Here is a 19,313-nt window from a genome sequence, read left to right on the forward strand (position 1 = left end):
TGCCCTGGGCTGGTCACCGCAGTCCTGCAGGTCATCCATCATCATTTCTAGTCCTTTTCTGATGCAATGTAGCTTGCTCTTTGTCTTGCTTAAGAACTGAACGGCTGTTAAATTATCCATTTATCTTCCTTCAGATTTTCTGTTCAGCTTCTCAGGGCCGTCTTTTCTACCTTGTTTGCTGACTTTTCATTCCATTTCCCCCTTCTTGGAGGCATCTCAGCTCGCCGCTCTGCCCTTCAAAACAAACTCTGGCTCCGTCGGTCGGCTTTCTGCGTGTCTGAGACCTGCTTCACTCGTCACCCCACCCCCACCCCCCCTTTTTTGAGACAGGGTCTTGCTATGCAGCCTAGGCTTCAAAAATCCTGTCATTCTTCCTCAGCCTTTCAAACATGCACCAACATACCCAACTCGAAATTTCCCTTTTAATGTTATGTCTGTGGAATACCTTCAAAAACTCTGAGATATGCTTCAAATTTTATACATAGGTGGGAGGTTATTGGGACAAGCCCTAAACTGATGAATAAAGTCCTGGGTTCTAATCCTAATTGTACCCAATAGCGACCTTCTGGGTTAGGTTTTCCTGGCCTGGAGAGGATCTGCAGACATATTTCTGGACAGTTCAGTATCACAGCAGTGTTTGCTCCTGTGCACGTGACTCCACAAAGGCTCTGAGGTCTGGGTAATGCCACCACCTGGGTGTGCATGGTCTCAGCCGTCAGTGACTTAGGGGTTTGGAGTCTGAGATCGGAGGGCAGGAAGGATCTAAGCTCTGGTGTTTACTGAGTCTTCTTGGGTTCGTCTTGGAAGCCCTAGCCTTGGTTTTCACTCCTGGAGAAGGAACAATTGTGCTATCTAACTTGATATTGAACCCTACAGAGTTGGATAACGCATGAAAAGCCGGTCCTGAGCACATAGGAAATGCTGTTTCAGACCCACTGCATCTTGTGAGCCTGGCAGTTTGGCCATTACCCGAGTTTCCAGCAGAGACAATGACATTTAGAGACGATGTTCATGGCAGCAACAATGACAGCCATGTTGGAAGGTTTTACCACATGACATGTGCTCTGCAACAGAATGAGGCTACTTTCTGTCCAATCTGTGAACCAATGGTGATCCAATAAGAAGCCAGTGAGGGCGAGACTGTGACGCTGGAGGTCAGGTTTGAAAAAGGACACTTTGAGAACAGTCCTGTTGCCTGCCTTAGGATCTGTCTTGGGGCCTTCTCTTTTCGGTTGGCTCTTCTTCTGAATGTTCCTCTTTCTTGGCTTCTCTTCTTCCATCTAAAAATGTCAGCTGTTCAAATCACCTGTAGCACCAGAGTCTAAAGCTGATGGCATGTTAGGCCAAGGACCTGGAGAATGAATTCCCCCGTTTCTGTGATGTTACAGTTATAGCCTGTCCCTCCCTGTACTTAGAAAAGGTGTTGGTTCAGACACTGAACGGCCCGGCCCCTAACTCCCTAGAGATTTGGAGCAGCCAGTGTAATGTCCCTGGTTTCTCATCCATGAAATGAGGGCAGAAATGCTAAAACCCACCACAAGGCAACACAGGCATACAAGATGCTGAGTGACACAAGAGCGTATTAGCTGCACCGTGGTAACCCTGTGTTTCCTGTTTCCGTTACACTCGGCACTTGGCTGTACTGTTGAGCAGGTCCCCGGGTGCTAGACAACAGCAGACAGAACATTCCTGAGGGAAGACCACTGTCTCGGTTGGTGTGTTGGACATTGCAGCTGAATAACATAGGATGAACACAGATAATTACGACGTGCTGCTAAGGGAAGCTGCACAGAGTCCAGGGACGAGCATATATCTACCTCTCAGGGGGAGAGAGTTATTTTGCAAAGACCTTGTTGTCTGAGCAGGTTCTGAGTCCAGAGTGAGACTGGATTGCCCAGGAGAGATGACTGGTGGAGCTAGGGCTTGGGGCAGGACTGTAGCCTGCTGGCATTGAAAAAATGGCAGGTGCCAGTCATGGCAGGTGCCAGTCACGGCAGGACTGAGGGTTACAGGTCCTTCATGTTTAGACTCTTTTCCCTTAAGTGGTGGGGAGGGAAGGCCTGAAGGACAGGGGTTACATGGGGCAGTGGGGGATGGGACAGGCTCCTGAGCATGCCAAGGGTCTGAGTGGGACAGTGGGAGATCCCGCTAACATAGTGGACCCAGATGAACTAGAACTCGTGATGTGGAAACTAAGAAGGAGTAGAAAAGGGGAAACCCCGGTCATCTTGTAACAAGTTTTTTACTCTTTTGGCTTGGAGTTTGTTCTTTTAAGTTGTTTTGTTTCCTTCCCCTTGTCTCTTCTTTTGTCCTGGAGCTTTTCCTCGACTCTCCTGTGGCTCTTCTCAGCCCAGGCTTAAAGACAACTGACTGAAAGCAGCCCCCAAGGCTGGCCCTAAGGGAGTGGAGGGAGGGGGCTGGAGAGCTGTGCTGGTAGATGGCGGGTGGGCTTTATTTTAAGGGCACCCTGCAGGGATCTGACTCGTTGAGAGTCCCTGTGCAAGTGTCTGCAGATGTCTCCCCTCTGGCTGTTCTGACATCCCACAGCAGGGTATGACTTTCCTGCTTTGTAGGTATAAACAGAGAGATGGATATGAGAGTACAGCCAGTCATTCTACAGATGTTCCAGCTGTGGGTTTCCCACATCAGTGCTCTGGGAGAAGGACTCTCTGATTCCCCAAGTTGGCAGCATTATAGAGTCTACTTACCTGGCTAAGCAGGCAGATTCCTGAGACCTCAATTATCAACATCTAGTCTTCTTTCATTTTTCTAGGCTCATGCCTCAAGAGTTGTGCAAAGCATGGTGGCCTCCCCAAGGGCACCATACCCTGAGGTCCTATGCCCTAGTACTCACGAATGTAACCAGATGTGGAAACAGGGTCTCTGAAGATGTTATCAAGACAATATAGGATTAGAGTGGGCTGTTGCTGCAGGCCACAGGAATATGAAGTAAGAATTCAGCTGACTATGGCAAAGCCATTACCTGGAAGAATCAAGGAATTCTTCCAGAGGAAGCCAAGTCTCAAGGAGTATTTGGTGTTATTTGGCTTTGAATATATCAGCTGTTTTCTGCTATGAATTTTATGTGTGCTCTCATAGCTTCCCCAAGAACTTTGAAACAGTGTGGATTGATCATTCCTTGGGCATACACAATTAAGGTATCTGAATATAGTCACTCAGGCAAAGCTTCCTGCTTTCTGGCTTTCTGTTCCTTTTCAGCACTAGAATCAGATGTCTGCCTTCTGTAATTATCTCCTTTAGCAAGCACACAAAGCCAGGGGCAGCTCTAGACAAAGCATCCAAGGGTAAGTGGCAGACAGAACAGCTGGTCAGACTACCCGCTCGTCTCCTGAATTAAGGTAAACACCCATATGGAGACACCGCCTAGGCCAGACAGGTGCTAGGTTCATAGCTTTGTTTCTTGTGCAAGTTAAACTTTCTTTCTCTCATAGCCCAATGGCATCCTCGAGCAACTTACTTAGAACAAAAGAGTTTTTCATACCAGGTGCTTCAAGCTGTGACACAAGTCACCTAGCTATTGATACTCTTCCCCCACCCGGCCAGAAAATGGTGACTTAGAAAAAAAAGGCAATTTTATTTTTGTGACCTAACCAAAAAGTTTACCTACCTTACCTCTAAGATTGTAATTTGAGCACGTTTATGATAAACTCATAATGTTTCACCTAATCACTTCTGAGAATATATTTTGAGCACGTAAGTTCCCTTTCTGATTTATTCCAGCCCTTCTTTGACCCCCACCTCCTTTATTCACTCCCCTTTTGGGTTGCAAATGAAGCTATCACTGCTCTTGTGGGGACCTTGAAAGCCTTGCATTGTATTGAAAAAGCCTGACTGCTTGTAAGGTTTTAGACCAGTTCCCGGGGAGGAACCAGGAGGAATGAAGATGAGGATGAGATGGAAAGAACCTATTTAGAACTAGGAGAGGAAAGGAGGAGAAGGGACAGAGAAGAGCTAAGTATGAGGACAGAATTGGAGCTGTGTAGATAGAATTTTGTATCAGAAGAATAAAGTGAACGGACTAAAGAGCTCGGTGTATTTAGATTAATTCCCTCAGATTATTTCTCGCCATCGGTAGCATCTCTTCTGGAAACCCTGGGAAAAGACTATTAGAGGCTGGACCCTAATAGTCACTGATAGGTTCACTATCCAATGGCTGGTGTCTTATTTTTTAATTTACCCTGTATTTATTGACTTTATGTGTATATGTGTGTGCACCACGTAGGTGTAGGAGCCTCAGGAGGCCAAAAGATGGTGTTGGATTCTCTGGAACTGGAGTGATGGGTGATTGTGAGCAGCCATGTGAGTGCTGGGAACCAACCTGGGTCCTTTGTAAGAGCAGCATATGTTCTTAACCACTGAAACATCTCTCCAGTTCTCCTAATTTATTTTTAACATTGATTTATTGTGTGAATGTGTGAGATGATGATGATGATGATGATGGTGGTGTGTGTGTGTGTGTGTGTGTGTGTGTGAAGAGGTCAGCAATTTGTGGGAATTGGTTCTCTCCTTCCATCATGCGGGTATCAAGGATTGAATCCTCAGATCAAAAGATTGAACACAAGTGCCTTTTCCCACTGAGCCACCTCACTGTCTCCCCCCCCCCCCCACTGTTTTTACAGTAAGGGCAGGTGAAGACCTCTGCCTTTGTAAAGAGTGGTATGTCCACAAGCCGCAAAGGGCCAAGATCGCAAGTGACTTCCAGAAGTCAGGAGAAAGGCCTAGAAAGTTCCTCCCTCACTGCCCCAGAAGGGACTCAGCCTGTTGTGTCCTCAACTCCAGCCTCTGCAGGATGGGTAAGTCCGTTGTTTGTAGCCACCCACTCTGCTGTGCATTATCACAGTAGCCCTCGGGCACTACTCATGGCTGCACTGGTTTCTCTTCATCCCAAGCCTTGCAGGATCTCCTTCTGAAGGGCAGATCAGCTGGCTTTCCTTGCTGTCCCGTTCCCAGCTACTCTGAAATGTTGCCTCTTTCCGCTTTCCAATATTTGAGGATACCTTCTCTGTTCATGTTTCCTAGAGAGATTCGCACTTCATACTAGGTAAGTCCGTGAAATTTTGAACAAGGGTTGCTGTGATAGGTGCTCTGACCAAAAGCAACTTGGGTAGGAAAGGGTTTATACAGTGTACAGCTCCCTGTCACAGTCCATCACTGAGGGAAGCAGAAATCACAGAGAGATGCTGCTTGTCGGCTTACTTGCTGGGCTTTATACAACTGGATTTCTTCCTTTTCTTTCTTTTCCTCTCTCTCTCTCTCTCTCTCTCTCTCTCTCTCTCTCTCTCTCTCTCTCTCTCTCTCTCCTCCCTCCCTCCCTCCCTTCCTTTCTTCCTTCTTTCTTTCCTTCCTTCCCTTCTTTTTCTTTCTTTTTTTTTTTTATGAGACAGAGTCTGACTATGTAGCCTTGGCTGGTCTGGAACTTGCTCTGTAGACCAGACTGTCCTGGAACTCACCGAGATCCGCCTGCCTCACCTCTAGCTAGAGTGCTAGTATTAAAGGTGTGTGTCAGCATGCTCTCAGGTCACCTGGCTTTCATATATATAGCTCAGTCCCGCCTTCCTAGGGATGATGCCATTTGCAGTGGGCAGGGCCTTCTCACATCACTCATCAGTCAAGACAATCTCTTGTAGACATGGCCCAGGCCAATATGACAAATAATTCTTCAACTGAGGGTCCCTCTTCCCAGGTGACTCCAGGTTGTGTCAAGTTGACAATGAAAACTGACCAGGGCAGCCATCGAAGGACAAAGGAAAATTATTATGTAGGAAGGTGGACCTCCTGTTTTGAACTTGGTGTTAAGCAGTCAGAGCAGAAACTGTGGTGTACCTGGGCCTGGGGAGGGGGAGCTGCTTTCGCTTGTGAACACTGGAGGAGGAGAATGTTGCTTTTGTTCCTCCCATTGGTTAGCTTCCATGTTTTAGGCATTTGCAAAAGGGCTCTGTTTATTTATCCTTCTCATTCCTTTTCGAGACCTTGCAAATAGAGCTGTTAACATTCATAATGTTGACAGCAATCCAGGACCTTCTGTCAAGCTCCTCAAAATGACTCCAGCCTCCTACTGTTACCTAAGGGATCTCATATTTTAAACACACATCCCCTTCTTGTAAGAGGAATGGGATTCTCAGAAAGATGATATAAACTTTTAAGGTCAGTTTGCTATCTTTAACTGGTGGCATCAACCCATTTTACAGGTGAAAGTGTTACATCAAGGACACCTTGTCATACGTTTGTCGATAGTAAGCAGATAAACAGAACCTGATATCCTGGGGACCCTGCGTCCTCCCTCTGAAGGACCCATGTTCTATTTACACTGCTGAGCAAGGTGGGGTCACCTTTGGCACCCTCAGGATAGCGGTGGGCACAGCAAGGCCCGGGTACTTGGCTTGGAGGGGCTGCCCCTGCCTTGGATCCACTGCTTCACTTAAGCCCACCAGCTCCTGTGAGTTTCATCTCGTCTGCAAAATTCAGATGACGAGACACTTCTAGGATCCAGAGTGAAGTCTCCCCTCGAGAGTTAGGCATAATTATGTATATATGTAAAGACACCCAATACCCTAGTTTAAACCCCATCGTATGGTGAACACAGTACTCAGTGTTTGCTTACAACGTGTGCATAGGGACATCCAGCCATTGTGGGGCTCTAGTCACAAGTTTCTTTTGAAATCCAGTCCAGCAGAAAGCTTTAGCTTCGTTTCAGACTCTGGGCAACGGAGTCACCTGTTGGTCTGCAGTGTCACTGAGAGCTGAGCGCCCATCCCTGACTAACGCACTGTGCCTTACGGCACACATTTGCTAGGACGAGGCAATGCATCCCGAGCCATGTTCAATATTCACAAGCTTGTAACTCTGTAAATCAACACAGCCAAGGATCTCGTAGCCTTCTTGGATATTCTTGGGAGACCTTCAGAACACTCACTGCAGAGGATTCTGTGTGTCACAAATGGAACCAGAATGCTTCCCCTTTACCTGTGCTCACTTCCCATAAGCTCCAATGATGGTGGCCCATCACTAAACTGCATGAAGTTTCAAGCACTTACAGTGCAGGAAAGCAATCATTTCTTACCCCAGCAAAGAGTCCACACACCTTGATTTCCTGCCCTATTCCTTCTCCCTCCTTCTCTTTGTCCCTTTCTTCCCCTTTCATCAGAAAACAGTAAACAAACAGTCATGAGGTAAACAGTACTAAAAGCATACTCTCGAGAGGAACGGGAGAGTCATTTAAGTAGACAATCCCAAGCCTTGTATGGACATAGAATCAAGTGGCTCCCCTTCCTCTTCCTCTCTCCCTCCCTCCCTGCCTGCCTTTCTTCTTTCCTTCTCCATATCCCCTCCATCCTGTTGCTCTCCTCCCCTTTCCCTCACCTTCATTTTCCATATGCCTGCTCCCATCTCCATCACTGTAGCAAAGCTTAGGAGATAACTCACAGCAGAGCGGCTTCTGAAAGTTCATGGAGACATCCTTTTGAATGTTTGCATTGCCTTCTCATCCCTGTTTGGCTAAGAACATATGGGATGTTTGGGAGGGGAGCAGGTTTTGCTATTAGCACTTAGAATCAGGTGTAGTATATGTATCAAGGACAGTATTTTGAAAGTAGGAAACAAGGCATTTCCACTCTGAGTCACGACGCCTTGGCTCCTCATGTAGAAACATACTTGATATTTATCTTTCAGGTAAATGGTGGTTCAGAGACATCAACTGTCTCAGCTTGGAGAAAGCCTGCCTGCCAGATCTGTGTGAGGGGGGCATTCACAAGAGGACAGAGCCCATCAGACAAGCAAGAGGACACTTGATAGTTTTCTACTGTGTGTACTAGGGAAGGAGAAGAGAGAAAACAAGAGAAAGAAAAGTAGGTAGAGAGGCGGGAGAAGCATACTGGAGGAGGGAGGTGAGATGCCACAACCTTGGTGGCACCTTCTTTGGTGGCTTCTCTCTGGAAAGGGAGAGGGTCTGTTTCTGAGATGCCAAGAGTAATCCAGAAAAGGGACAGACTTATCCTAGAGCAACATATCTGAAGGACTTAGTAGGTAGTGTGGACAGTAGGATGACAGGGAAGTAGCCTTGAGCCCTGGAGGGACTCAGGAAATGCCCAAAGAACCAGAGACTAGAACTGACCAGGGGACTAGTGGGGTAGGATGGGGACAGAGGCTGAGGTCACAAGGCCTGCGCACTTCAGAGCCTGCGCAAGCGGCATCGTGTCCACACCTGTCATCCCGCTCTCTGCTCTCTCTTCCTGAGGATTGTTTGTTTATTCTACTTCTCAGTCTGTGTGATGCTGTTCCATGCACGTTCTCCTTTGTAAGACAAGAAACCTGCCCCAGCTGTCTCTTCTTTTCATTCACTAGACTACTAAATGTCATACAGGAACCGACCCCTCCCTTTCTCCTCGCAGTTTTCAAAATATCCCGTGGAAATGTTTTCTCATCCCACATCCAGCCTTTGCAGGCTTTCAAAGAACAGACTCTTTTATGCTCTGACCAGTTGCTCCACAGCTCATTAGATTTTTTTCTTATTAAAAAAAAAAATCAGACCCGGGTCATGAAGCATCGGGGCACACCGAGTTATTTTTAAGGACTTTCCTCAGGATCTAGAGAGGCTGTCTTTTATAGCCTCTTTTCTAGTTTATTGGTTTCTAACTTGAAGTCTCCACAATGTCAAGTATATTATACTATATTTTATTCTTTAAAATTTTTTATGTATGGGTGTGCTGGCTAGTTTTATGTCAACTTCACACAGGCTAGAGTCACTTGGGAAGAGGGAACCCAGTTGAAAAAATGTCCCCACCTGTGGGCAAGACTGTTGTGCATTTTCTTGATTGATGGTGATGTGGCAGGGCCCCGCCCATTGTGGGTGGTGCCATTCCTGGGCTGGTGGTCCTCAGTGCTATAAAAAAGCAGGTTGGCCGGGCGGTGGTGGCGCATGCCTTTAATCCCAGCACTCGGGAGGCAGAGGCAGGTGGATCTCTGTGAGTTCGAGGCCAGCCTGGTCTAGAGAGTGAGTTCCAGGAAAGGTGCAAAGCTACACAGGGAAACCCTGTCTTGAAAAAACCAAAAAAAAAAAAAAAAAAAAGAAAAAAGAAAGCAGGCTGAGCAAGCCATGAGGACCAAGTCAGTAAGCCATGCTCCCCCATGATCTCGGCATCAATTCCTCTCTCCAGGTTCCTGTCTTGCTCGAGTTCCTGTCCTGACTTCCCTCAGTGATGGGTTGAGATGTGGAACCATAAGCTGAAATACACCTTTTCCTCCCCAAGTTGCTTTTGTCTCTCACTAGGACAATGGGTGTTTGCCTGCATGCATGTGTATGTACCACATGAGTGCCTGGTTCCCTTGAAGGTCAGAAGAGGGTGTTGGATCCCTTGGACCTGGAGTTACACATGGTTGTGAGCCATCATATGGGTGCTGGGAGTTGAACCCAGGTCCTCTGAGAGAGCAGACAGTGCTCTAAACTGCCGACCTACCTTTCCATTCCTCAAATATATTTTGAAGATGTTTTTCCCCTCACTTTTCTTAGAGAATACACTAATAGCTGTACCAGGAGGACTCTGTGTTCCTAGACAATCATTACAACCAAAGTTAAAATAAATACATAAATAAAATGAAATTTCAAGCTTATTGTCTGTTGTGGGACTTCTGACACTGTTTTTTGAGACAAGGTCTCACATAGCCCCAGCTGGCCTTGAACTCACTATGTAGCCACCTTAAGCTCTGGTCCTCCTGCCTCCATCTCCCTAGTGCGGGACTCTAGGATTATAGTTGTGTGCATGGCCATGGCTGGTTTACAAGGTGCTGGGGGTTGAATTCCGGTGTCAGGGAGGAAGTCCAGGCCCCAGGTCAAACGATGGGGACGAGATGAAAATCTGATTACCTCGAAAAAGCTGTCAGTTTTTAGCAAACGGATTGATCGCGCCTCTGTGCGTCATTGCCATTCTTAGGTATGCTGAGGTTCAAGTTGAGAACAAAAACATGGGGCAGAAACTTGGTGTGCTCCTGCGAACAGCCGCTCAGAATGAGGCTGCCACAGGAGGGTTCTGTTTATCCCTAAGGCTGCCTCAGCAGTGACTTCAAACTTTGATAGTGTCTTTTTTTCCCCTTCTTCTTTCTTACTTTTTTTTTCTTCCAAAGATGTTGAGCAGCAGGCTAATGGCTCCCCAGCAGGATGCAAAGACAGCAGAAAGCTCTGGAATCAGATGTCAATGTATTCCTCCAAGACATCCTGCTAGGACAGAGCTAACTAACCAGGGCTTTACACTTCTCCTGGGGACCACGCTTTGATGCTCCCCGCCTGCTCTGGGCCTCCTGTATGCTTCCTGATTAAAATGCTGTCACAGATAAATCATGACTTCTGCCTGGTTGCTATCCCCTTCTCTCCCCACCCCCCTCTTTGTCTTCTTTCCAAAAGTTTGGAACCCTAAGATTTCAAAGATAAACATATGTAGACAGTCATGTCACGTCTCATATGTAACCATAGGGAGTTGGGGCTGGTCCCCCCTGTGCCCTCCCACCTGGCCTACAGTGAGAGTTGAAATAGTCATAAATGTTTGATCTTCATTTCAGATAGAAATGGCCAGATTCATTTATAGGATGCACAGGGTCCACATGCTATGGTTTGGGGGCTCTATTTACATACATGCATTTAATTATATAATTAATCAACCACCCTACTATTAAGGTACACCCCCTTATGTTTTCTGTCTGCCACTTTTGCCCAATTATTTATTACTTCTGTGGTTTTCTTACGAGTAGATTTTAGAGTGAGAATTCCTCCTTGTTTTTCTTCTATCTAGTCACAGATGGCCTGGGGATGAACACTGTCCCGTGGACAAGAGTTCTGATTTTTTCAAGGAATGGCCATCAGAATGTACTGGTGCGGGTTCCCACCAGGGCCTCTTCAGGCACTTGAGAAGCAACAGTCTTTCCCCTTTGCTTGGAGGAGATCTGAACTCAACAACCAGAGGCACAAGCAGAAAGGGCTTGCTCAGTCAGGATGTTTAACAAGAAGAAGCCTTTGAAAGTCACAAAGGAAAACCGAATTACCCAGCGCAAGTCAGTGGAGTAGAGTAGCCGCACTTAAGCCATACTGGTATCTCCTGCCCCTCTACATGGCCACCCTCCTCCTCCAGCTCCCTGCTCTCCTCACATTATACAGAGCAGCCTCCAGCCTCTCCAGCCTCCATCACTCCATGCTCCCCACAAAGGACGTCTCAGTCCTTCCCACCACCATCTCTTTGCTTGGGCTCTACCCGATTCTCTTGCCATCCATGCCTATTGTCTTGGAGCCTGTGATTTTGCCATTCGAGGGGATGCCCGTTATGTGTCTTGTGAGTACTGTTCTTTGCCCTTTTGCTGTGCCCCCCCCCCAGCCATCTTAGCAAGACCACACTAGATTCTTCTGCTTTTCTTCAGACGTCACTCTAGCCCATACCGGTAGGGATCTCTGTTGTCAGCCACTACTGTGCTTGTCACCTGTCTTTGCTGAACCTCATGATTGCATTTCTACGTTCAAAACCCTCACGGCCTTTCTGCAGCAAGCCTACTAGTCCCAAACACTTGGCCTTAGGGACCAGGGTCATCCTAGTGACTTTTCTTGTTGCTTCCTTGAGATTGTTGTCTTTCCAATGGCTGCAATTCCTGCCCAGTGACTGATTCCATTTCATTTTGGGAACACCATCAGCTGGTATGAGACTGTCCACTGAACTGTGGGAAACCCCCATCACAATAGACAGACCACGACAGGGATGATGAGAGGGGCTAGCTGTACTTTCAGTCTGATGGCTCTCTGAACGGTTGGTTTCAAAGTCTTATAAACAATTTACAACTGAAATCGTGAAATAAAAAACGGAGCGGTGACAAGAAACCAAGAGAGCAAGCTTTCCATTGGCTGTTGCCTGGGAAGACAGCAGCAGTGAACGGAGAGCGTCAGCCTTATGAGCAATGTTCTCCACGTTCTCCTTTGGGGTGACGTGGCTTTGGACAGAGAAAAATCCATTGGAGAACTTTCCATCGAAAGTCGAATCAGGCCATTGGAAAGCCTCCACAATGAACCAAAGGTCGAGGCTGAGAAGGACACAAATTAAATGTGTAGGTGCATCACTTCGTCCGTGTGTTCCACTTTTTGAAAATAGCAGGCATGTCTAACCTCAAAGATGAGTAAGGAACACACACACACACACGCACACGCACACACACACACACACACACACACACACACACACACACACACACAATCAAGATGCTCTATCATGTGCTGTGTAAATATTATTCCCTCAATCGTCAACACTAATCTTTTCTGTTAACTTCAAGTAACTTCCTTTTTAACCCGAAGATTTCAAAGTACTTAGTAGCAAGTACATGATAAGCTCAAAGAACTGAGGATGAGCAGTGGACAACAGACTTAGTGTGGGAGCCGCAAGCAAACCCTTAGCAGCACGTGGAGTTAATTGAGTTTACTTCCTTTCAGTCAGAGAAATTTATTAATTAAAAGCATAACGTATCCATCCCATTAATACCTATGCACAGGGGACTGAGTAACACTAAACCATAATTCGATGTAGGCAACCAAAGGCAAGTCAGCCAAGCAAAAGGCACCTGGTCCAGCATGGGTGGGCTCTATGTGGGAGCCTGCTTAGTGAGCATCAAGGGTAGGGGAGCAGGCAGGAAGAAAAGAGAGTTAGGATCCCCTTTATACTAAACTACATCATCCTCAATGTTTCTGGTCCAATCTTTCATTATTAGATGAGAGAATATTATAGTCATTTGTAACCATAACAATTGATTTTAGATTAGTTTAAAACTGTATCTGATTGATTTTATGATATTGGGCCTTTAATGGATTATATGAAACAACAAGTGAATTTACTTTCATCATTTGTGGTTATTAGAATTACATTTCTGTCTTGAAGACAATATTCTAATTTGTTTGCTTTCAGGGGACTGTGACAGGTCTCTGTAGCTCCCAACAGTACTGAAAATGAAGTGGTGGATAAGTTGGAGACTTAATGGTTGTGAAGTCCTTAAAAAACAATCCTGTGTTCTTAATGGAGTAGCAGAGAATGGGAAACTAAAGAGGTCTCGCTTTCTCTGCATGCATCTCACTTTGAAGTAGGAATCGGGCTCAGACTGATTGAGCTAGGTCGGGGGTAAAGAACTTGCTGGGGTTTACAGATGAGAGCAAATGTTTAGCTGTAGAATTAAAAGCCAACGTATACTAAACTGTTACTGCAAATGGATGCCGGCCCTGATCAGAACTCAAAAAGCGGAATGTGACCCATTCAAAGTTGACACATGTCTCCTTGCCCCGGGCAGGCTCTGCACCAGGCAACGAAGCAAGAACTCATTAGTGCTATCACTCAAGATTCACTGCTTGGCACAGTTATGTTTGCTTAAAGAAGGAGGCAGATTTTAAAGATGGAAGATGCTTCCCATACAAAGCCCAGTGGTCCAGACCCTGGGGTTAGAGCAGAAAGGCGTGTTCGATGAAACTCTGGTGTTTCACATAGTACTAATAAAAATGAAAAGCAAAAGTTTCTAATTGAGAAATTCAGAGTTAATAAAGGCTAAGTATGCTTCTTTCTCACTAGACTTCTCTAAGCCTTCAATACTTTAATGTATACGGGATTTTCCTTAGTTATTGGGCCTTGGAGCTGTTTTAGAGACAGATGGTATCGACTATGGTTGCATCCTTGTGTTTCATGGGGGTGCTATTTGGTGAATGCAGAGACAGAATATTATAATCCCTGGTTTACAGACATGGAAGGTGAGGCTATGGAGATTACATTTTAGAAAGTGGTGGAGAACTGGGGTCCCCATCTTCGAAGCACCAACTCTTGGGTCAAAAGTTTGAAGCAAGCTTACAGTTCGTACCCTGCAAGTGCCTCCAACTTCAAATGTTTCTGAACAAACTTTACCCGTGCTCTCCTTCACCTCAGGCAGGACACACAGACACAAGTCAGCAGTACCTGATACAAAGGCATGCAGATGCTATCAATCCACTCCAGTTGCAACCGAGGCAGTTCATCTTTCCGGTTCCGGTCAAAGATAGCCTAGAACAAAGAAGCAGAAACCTTGCTTTTGTTCACTGGAGTATTTTACAGTCACTTTGTCCAGTAACGCTTCAGATTTTACCAACTGAATATTTCACAAACCGCAATCCTTATTACACATAGCTTCTTCTCCTTTATCTACGATAAGAAATAAAGTATTTTCACATCTTATGAGATTTGTAAGTGAATTTATTTGAACTTTATGGCGTTCAACTCCTTGGGGCCAAACTCTGTCTGCAGGTCCAGGTAATGGTTACTAAATCAAGTCACCAGGTCACTGGGAACTGAGTACAAGTCAAGGAGAAGGAGATACATCTCACTGCCACAAAAATAATGCAGGCTTTTCTTTTTGTAGCAAGAAGATGTCAGAGTTTGGAAAAGATCCTTAACAGCAATTTTCTTTCCTTTTTTCCCGTTTATTAAACATAAATTATTTTATGATGATTTTAAGGGTTGGGTGCTAGTTTGGCAATCACGTGCTGTCTAGTAAGGTTCTGTGGCTAGTAGGTTACTAGGTACTTGTCTTTGGATGGATGGGGGTGGCAGACATTCGTTCTTTCTTCATCCCAGTATTTATGTCTTCTGGTGCCTCTCTGCTTCCTATAATCCACACTAATTTGATCATGGGGCTCCCCACTAGTGAACTTATTTAGTCCTAATAGCCTCCAAAGGCCATGCCTCTCCCATCAGAGTGGGACTGAACTTCCATGCTCTCAATATTCACATTGGGGATTAAGTCTTAGCACGTGAAACCTCCAGACTCAGACCACACCCAAACCACAGCGGTCTGATTCGTTTTCTCTATAGTTCTTTTTCTACTCGAGTTATTTATTTGATTTCTCTGCTTCTGATGAATACTGTATAGAAACACTCTTTTAAAAATTCAAGAAATTTCAGTATACACACAGAACTATACCATTATCACCACACTTAATTTTAAAATCCATGTTAACAATAGCAGCTCTACCTTCTTGCAGACTTCCAGCCTTATGCAAGCAGTGATTTACCCCTATCTGTACAGGTTTGCCTGTTCTACACAGTTCATTCCCATGGAGTCATCCGTTCATGGTCTTTTAGGACGGGCTTCTCTCATGTAGCAGGATTTTAAAGGTATATCTAGGTAGCAAGTATCAACACTTCATTCACTCATTTTTTTGTCATATTATATTTCAATGCAGAGATTTATAACATTTTGTGTATTAATTCATCAGCTGATAGACATTTGAGTTGTTGACACTTTTTGGCTGCTATGAGTAATGCTGGTGTGAACAGTTGTGTGCAAGTTTTTGTACGGGTGTTTTTATTTCCTTTGGGGATAAATCTAGAAGTGAGTGGGTTATATGGTAACTCTATGTTGAACGTTTTATATTAAACTTTATTTTCTTACATTGATGATGATGCCGTGACATACATGTAGGGACCAGAGGACAACTCTTGGGAGTTGGTTCTCTCCTTTCACCGTGGAATCCAGGGATATAACTCAGGTTGCCAGGCTTGTACAGTGAGTGCTTTGCCTGCTGAACTTTCTCACCAGCCCTATGTCTAACTTTTTGAGGATTCCAGACTGGATTTTCAAAGTAGAGCACTAGTTCACATTCCTTCCCGCAACTCGTTATGTCCTGGCTTCTCTGAAGACTTACCAATGTTTGTATTAACTGTCTTTTTAATGATAGCCCTGTTAGCATGTGTGAAGTGGTACCTCACCATGACTGCAATTTGCATGTCTGTGATGGTTAAAGATTTTAGCAATCTTCTTGTGTGTCTACTGGCTATGAGTTTATTCATGAGTGCGTTCGTAAGTGACATGCTTATGTAGAGGCTTTTTTCCAATTTTTAACTGCATTGTCTCTTATTGTTATAGGAGTTATTCTAATGTTCTAACTACAAGGCCCATATCAGATGTACAACTTGTAAATAATTTCTTATTCTGTAGATCGTCTCTTTGTTTTCCTTGTAGTATCCTTTGGTGCAGACATACTTTATGTTTTGATAAAGTCCAGTTTATTTTTGGTGAAATACAAGCCAACATCTCTGGCCTTTTTATCTTTTGTCTCTTGTATTTCTAGTATCATATCTATTACACCATAGCTGAATCAAACTCAAAAAGATTTAGACCGCTAACTTCTTTGAAGAGTTTTATTGTCTTAGCTTTTAGACAGATCTAGCAGTTTTAGCTAGATCTATTCAATAATATGAGTTTACTTTTGGGTACGCTAAGAGGAAGGACCAGGGGTTGGAGAGATGGCTCAGTGGTTAAGAGGTCCTGAGTTCAATTCCTAGCAACCACATGGTGGCTCACAACCATCTATAATGAGATCTGGTGCCCTCTTCTGGCCTACAGGCATACATGCAGACAGAGCACTGTATACATAACTGACTTGATCTGTTTGTGGGGCCCCTGGCAATGGGACCAGGACCTATCCTGGGTACACGAACTGGCTTTTTAGAGCCCATTCCTTATGGTGGGATGCCTTACTCAGCCTTGATGAGGGGTGAGGGGCTTAGTCCTTCCCCAACTTGGTATGCCAGCCTGTGTTGACTACCCTCTATGAGGAGTAGGCTAGGGAGTGGGATGGGGAAAGGTTGGGGGGAGGATGAGGAAAAAGGAGGGAGGGGGAACAGTGATTGGTATATAAAATGAAAAAAATTAATAAAAAAAAGGAATAAGGGCCAGGACTTCAATTCTTTATACTTGTGAATAGTCACTTAGCCGTGGACTATTTGCTGAAAAGACCATTTTCCCCACCAAATTGTCTTGAAAGTAATGTTGAAATTGTAAGGGTTTATTTCTGGATTATCACTTCTTAATCAAGGTTTGATGAGGTGAGAGGAGCGGGGTGCTCCTCTGTCCTGTGTTTTCTTTCCTTCTGCAGTATTTTGCTTCTTACAACTGAGCACTCATGATGATTTACCCCGATATTTCCCCCCAGCTGACAAAGTCCTAGGGTCCCTGAAGACAGGGAAGATGGTGTCCCCTCACTTCTGGATACAGCGTTGAGCTTTCTGTTTGACACATGCTGGTGCTCAGGCCCATTGTATCAGTCAGCTCACTGCTTCTGACATGAACCCTCTGCCTGTGGCCCAGCTTCAGTTTCGTCTCAGAAAGTTACTGTGATGATCTCTGGCCAGTGGAACCCTAGGGGTACTTCTAAAACTCAAAGGATAGGAAAGCGAGCAGGTGTCAGCTGTTGGAGCATTACAGACATTTTTGAAGCTGGGTCAGTGGGGGAAAGTCCTACCTCAGAAGCCAGACTCTCCTGAGGAGATAGCTGCGTTAAGTAACCTTTTGTGAGGAGAGAGGAGCATTTACAGCTGTATATCCATCATGAAATTAATTTCATTTGTATCTTCAGAGAAGGCCTTAGCTGAGCCTATAATTTACCTTCCTCCTGTTCATTTAATTAAATGACCTGTGCTGCTGCATTGTAAACTCTTCAAAAACAGTTTTTAGAGGGGATAAAAGCTTTTATTTTAATGTAGATATCACAGGGAGAAATTTGGGTTACAGGTTTTACAAATGAACTCTACGTATCCTAAACTAATACTTTTCAAAGCCAAACTTGGTATGAGCACCCGAAAGAATAAAGGGTGTTTTGATTCCCATCTAAACACACACTGCTTTGAAGTCGAAGATGGCTGGTGGGTGTTTCAAGCTGTGTGGTCCTCTGGATTTACAGGAAATCGACTCACAGAAGAGTCAACCTCAGAAAGGCTGCCGGCTGTGATGTCAACCCAGAAAAACTGTTCGAGGTAGGAAAGGGTCCTGCTGCCCTCTCTGGTGTTTGACTATCAATCAGCAAAGTGGGCTGTGTGGAAATGCAAAGATCTTGCCAATACCTCCAAAGACTCGGTGGATTGGCATCCTCAAAAGGAGACATTGACAACGGACACACACTTTGTGCTTCATTAAGCCTACTGTGCGCTGCACTGCCAGGCTTTATGATACTTTGCCCACTCCAAGAGTGACCAGGGAGGATGTTTTAGCTGCTCACTAGCAATGAAGAGGCTGGCCCTTCCCTGAGGATGGTGACCAAGGCTGCTATATCTAGAAGGCAGGAAAAACATCACCAGCTTATCATCAGCCTTCTCAAATAAGGATTGTATGAGGCGATCCAACATGAATAGCATGCCAACCACCCCAGAACCTGGATTCCCCACGTTTTGGTTTGAAAACAAGACAAAACAAAAAAACAAAAAAAATGGTTTGAAATGATTTGCTTTGGGGAGTTTGCAAGTTTGGAACTGAAAAATAAGACCCAGCTAGCTCCTTGAGGCTGGACAGCTTGACTTTTAATTCTCTGCTGTTATTTATGTTCTAAAGTGGGCATTCATGAAATGCTAGCATGTCCCGCTGTGGGTGCTTGGGAAATGCTGGTTAAGTAGCTCAGCAGTCTCAACGAGAACCTTCGGAGCACGGTGGTTAGCATTCTTGCTGAGTTAAAGCTTCAAGCTTTCAGGAGTTCTCCAAACCCCCTCCTCAGCCTTTCCCACTTCAAGCTGTGGTTTGGAGTTACTGTGGTAGCAAAAGGGAGCTCACCGAGGGAGTGAGTTTGAGTTCGGACCTCTCCCGATCTCCTTGTTCAAAGAACTCGCTGGTTACAAGTTCAGCCACCTGAAACACAGAAGCGTTTTAAATTATTTGTCGTGTTGTACACCACGAGACTCAGAAGCTATTTCTGGCTTATGTGCATGGAAATTATCTTAATGTGAAGAGCACGGTCTCAGGCTGCCTGAGTCTGGTACCAAAAGCACCAGTTTATGGTAGGCCCCAGTTGTTACTCCTCGGCTCGCACTGGTGTGTAAGGACCACATGCTAACTGATTGCACCCCTTCAGCTCCGTTATACCCATAATGCAGTGGCTGCTCCATGCCCACTCACAGGCACCTGCATGTCCCCTGCCTTCACCCATGAGCATGGGTGATCCACAGTCACATTAAAAAGGCTTTTTTTCTAGTCCCTCGGTTTGTGGTTCTCAGGATCGTTGCGGAAGAGAGTTGATAGAACAAACGCCAAGCGGGAATTTCTAAGGACACTAAGGTGTGCATTGAGTGAGTCTCTGAATGCACTGACAGGGATTGTATAGTACATTGGAAGACCTGAAGGGAAAGTTCCAGACAGTGGACAGCAAGAAAGCCTGGCTCCCCAAACTGCTTTTTCTCCATTTTAATGCTCTTACAAAAGAGGAGAATCTTATGCCCCATAAAAGTGAGATGGTTTAATTTGGTCAGGTGCATGGAAACAAGATAATTTTTCTAAAT

At 45.2% G+C, this 19,313-nt stretch overlaps 1 protein-coding gene across 3 annotated transcripts in view; it reads right to left on the reverse strand.

Moving 5' to 3' along the window:
* The window catches only part of Pde11a (phosphodiesterase 11A), a 351,064-nt gene that overhangs the window by 20,316 nt on the left and 311,435 nt on the right, over window positions 1-19,313 (reverse strand). For all 3 annotated transcript variants that reach the window (XR_008215103.1, XM_052724559.1, XM_052724560.1), the window contains exons 18-19: window positions 18,592-18,666; window positions 13,971-14,054 (exon numbers count right to left, since the gene is read on the reverse strand). Coding sequence is in view for 2 of the 3 variants with exons in the window: in XM_052724559.1 (XP_052580519.1) it covers window positions 13,971-14,054; window positions 18,592-18,666 (159 nt within the window). In the remaining variant the exon portion in view is untranslated. The remainder of the gene's footprint in view (window positions 1-13,970; window positions 14,055-18,591; window positions 18,667-19,313) is intronic.

The sequence above is a fragment of the Peromyscus californicus genome, unplaced genomic scaffold (genome assembly GCF_007827085.1).
Source record: "Peromyscus californicus insignis strain IS unplaced genomic scaffold, ASM782708v3 Scaffold_7__1_contigs__length_154581171, whole genome shotgun sequence".
Taxonomy (NCBI): Eukaryota; Metazoa; Chordata; class Mammalia; order Rodentia; family Cricetidae; genus Peromyscus; species Peromyscus californicus.